General features: G+C 54.0%; 1 protein-coding gene across 1 annotated transcript; it reads left to right on the forward strand.

Moving 5' to 3' along the window:
- The first annotated feature begins 27 nt into the window (after positions 1-27).
- On the forward strand, positions 28-949 carry NCBP2AS2 (NCBP2 antisense 2 (head to head)). Its single transcript, XM_010381169.2, has one exon. The coding sequence runs from the start codon at positions 119-121 to the stop codon at positions 416-418; it is 300 nt and encodes a 99-aa protein (XP_010379471.1). The 5' UTR covers positions 28-118; the 3' UTR covers positions 419-949.
- The last annotated feature ends 1,872 nt before the right edge of the window (positions 950-2,821 follow it).

The raw sequence follows: 2,821 nt of genomic DNA on the forward strand, positions 1-2,821 counted from the left end.
CCAATCCGAGGGCGGCAGTGCCGTCATCAAGCTGCGCGGGCGCAGATGACGTCCCGGTCGGGCGCCGCGGGGCGGAAGACTAGGGCAGCGAGGTCGGATTCCCGGGCGCTTGGAAAAGATGGTTCTGCGGCGGCTGCTGGCCGCCCTGCTGCACAGCCCGCAGCTGGTGGAACGTCTGTCCGAGTCGCGGCCTATCCGACGTGCGGCGCAGCTCACGGCCTTCGCTCTGCTGCAGGCCCAGCTGCGGGGCCAGGACGCGGCCCGCCGCCTGCAGGACCTCGCGGCTGGCCCCGCAGGCTCCCTGTGCCGCCGCGCTGGGCGATTCAGAGACGCCTTCACCCAGGAGCTACGCCGCGGCCTCCGTGGCCGTTCGGGGCCACCACCGGGTAGCCAGAGGGGCCCTGGCGCAAACATTTAAGCCTGGGCTGTGCGGGGCCGAGGCCGTTTACTTTTCCTTCCGGGCTCTACACTGGCCTCGACGTGGAGGGGTCGTTCCGGGCACTGCGCGCGGCTTCGAATCCCGACTCGGATTGTTGGCCTGCAGACATCCCACGCAGAAGAGCCTAGGCCAGACCGCAGGCTCCGTCGAAGTCTTGTGATTGGACAAGGCCCAGTGGAGCAAGACCCCGAAGCCTAACAGAGATGAAGATAGGCTGGGTCCAGACACCGCACCCGCGGAGAGCCACGGACCGAAGCCAGGGAGCCTTTCGTCTGCACATGGAACTGAAACTCTTGGCAGGTGCTGCTGAATCTGCACTGGTATAGCAGGGCACTTAATTCCAGGGACGATATGGATGAAAAGACAACCCTACAGCTGCCAAATTCCTTTGATTAAAACATGTATGAGCTGGTTAATAGGCATGAGTGTGGTACTTCTCAGGCAAGATATATTAAGAATACCGGGGACTGTAGGCCTATGGCAATAATAAACACGTATTTTATGAAATGAGTATTCTGTGCTGGGACTTGCTCATTGCACTCTGCATGTTATCTCACTCACTCCTTACAACCACATCCGCATGAGGAAGCAGATTACTTTTTGGATTTTTTTGTAGAGATGGGGTGGTCTCGAACTCTTGGGTCCGAGTGATTGTCCTGCCTCAGCCTCCCAAAATGCTGGGATTATAGGCAAGAGCCGCTCCGATGGAAACAGGCTGCTGCTTCAGTTGCCCGAAGTCTTGCAGCGTGGGATGTGAGCAGAGGCATTTGATTCCAGGGCCTAAGTCCTTAACGCAGCTCTGCAACATTTACCCTGATACTCCCCTTCCTTCCCCAGCCCCCCATCATCAGGCATTAAGACTACTGCCCAGGAGCAGGCGCGGTGACAGTTGTGTCTAATCCCAGCCACTGCAGAGGAAGGAGGATCGCATGAGCCTGAGATGAGACCAGCCTGGGCAGCATAGCGAGAACCTGTCTCAAAAAAAAAAAGAGACTGCTGCCTGCCATGGAACGAGCTACCTGGACTCATCCCTCATTTTAGAGGGTCAGGCATAAGAAACTAAGACTATGGTCCAGCTAGTTAGTGGACCCATGATTAAGAAATCCATTGTATATAGAAATGTCCTGTCATTTGAAGCTCCTTGCTAAATTTCTTATTTATTTATTTATTTATTTATTTATTTATTTATTTCGAGACAGGGCCTCACTCTTGCCCAGGCTGGAGTGCAGTGGCATGATACTAGCTGTCACTGCAACCTCGACCTATTGGGCCAAGTGATAGAGCTTCCTCCCTGGGTTTCCCAAGTACCTGGGATTACAGGCCCATGACACTATGCAGCAGCTAATTAAAAACAGGTTTTTTTATTTTTATTTTTGAGACGGAGTCTTACTCTGTCACCAGGCTGGAGTGCAGTGGCGTGATCTCGGCTCACTGCAACCTCCACCTCCCGGGGTTCAAGTGATTCCCCTGCCTCATCTTCCCGAGCAGCTGGGACTACAGATGTGTGCCACCATGCCTGGCTAGTTTTTTGTATTTTAGTAGAAATGGAGTTTCACCATGTTGTTCAGGATGGTCTTGATCTCCTGACCTTGTGATCTGCCTGCCTCGGCCTCCCAAAGTGCTGGGATTACAGGTGTGAGCCACCGCGTCCAGCCACAATTTTGTTTTGTTTTGTTTTGTGTTTTTTGGTTGAAATGGCATTGCACTTTGTTGCCCAGGCTGGTCCTGAACTCCTGGTCTCAAGCAGTTCTCCTGCTTCTGCCTCCCAAAGTACTGGGATTACTGGTGTGAGCCACCACACCCGGATCTGATCATTTCTAATTAGGCAACACAGATAATCATGCAATCTAGAAGCTTGAAGCCATCGGAAAAATTGAGGCTGGTAACCAGACACTAGCTGAGCATGGTGTGTTCCCTGCTCTCTGGGGCAGGATGGGAGGGCTTGAGACCCACAGTTCTTCTAAGGAGGGAGAACATCTGGCTCCCTAATCTGGGAGAATGACTTTTTTTCTTTTTTTTTTTCCCCCAAGACCGTCTTGCTGTGTCTCCCAGGCAGGAGTGCAGTGGCGCGATCTCGGCTCACTGCAACCTCCGCCTCCTGGGTTCAAGCAATTCTCCTGCCTCAGCCTCCTGAGTAGCTGGGATTACAGGCGCCCGCCACCTCACCCAGCTAATTTTTGTATTTTTAGTAGAGACGGGGTTTCACCTTGTTGGCCAGGCTGGTCTCAACTCCTGACCTCGAGATCTGCCCGCCTCGGCCTCTCAAAGTGCTGGGATTACAGGTGTGAGCCCCCGCCCGGTCAGGAGAAGGACTTAAGGACAAGGTGCGGAAATGGCTGGAGAGTTTCCCACCACCTCTCAGGAACAGGAGTAGAAGAAAGC

This window comes from Rhinopithecus roxellana, chromosome 1, assembly GCF_007565055.1.
Source record: "Rhinopithecus roxellana isolate Shanxi Qingling chromosome 1, ASM756505v1, whole genome shotgun sequence".
NCBI classification, from domain to species: Eukaryota; Metazoa; Chordata; class Mammalia; order Primates; family Cercopithecidae; genus Rhinopithecus; species Rhinopithecus roxellana.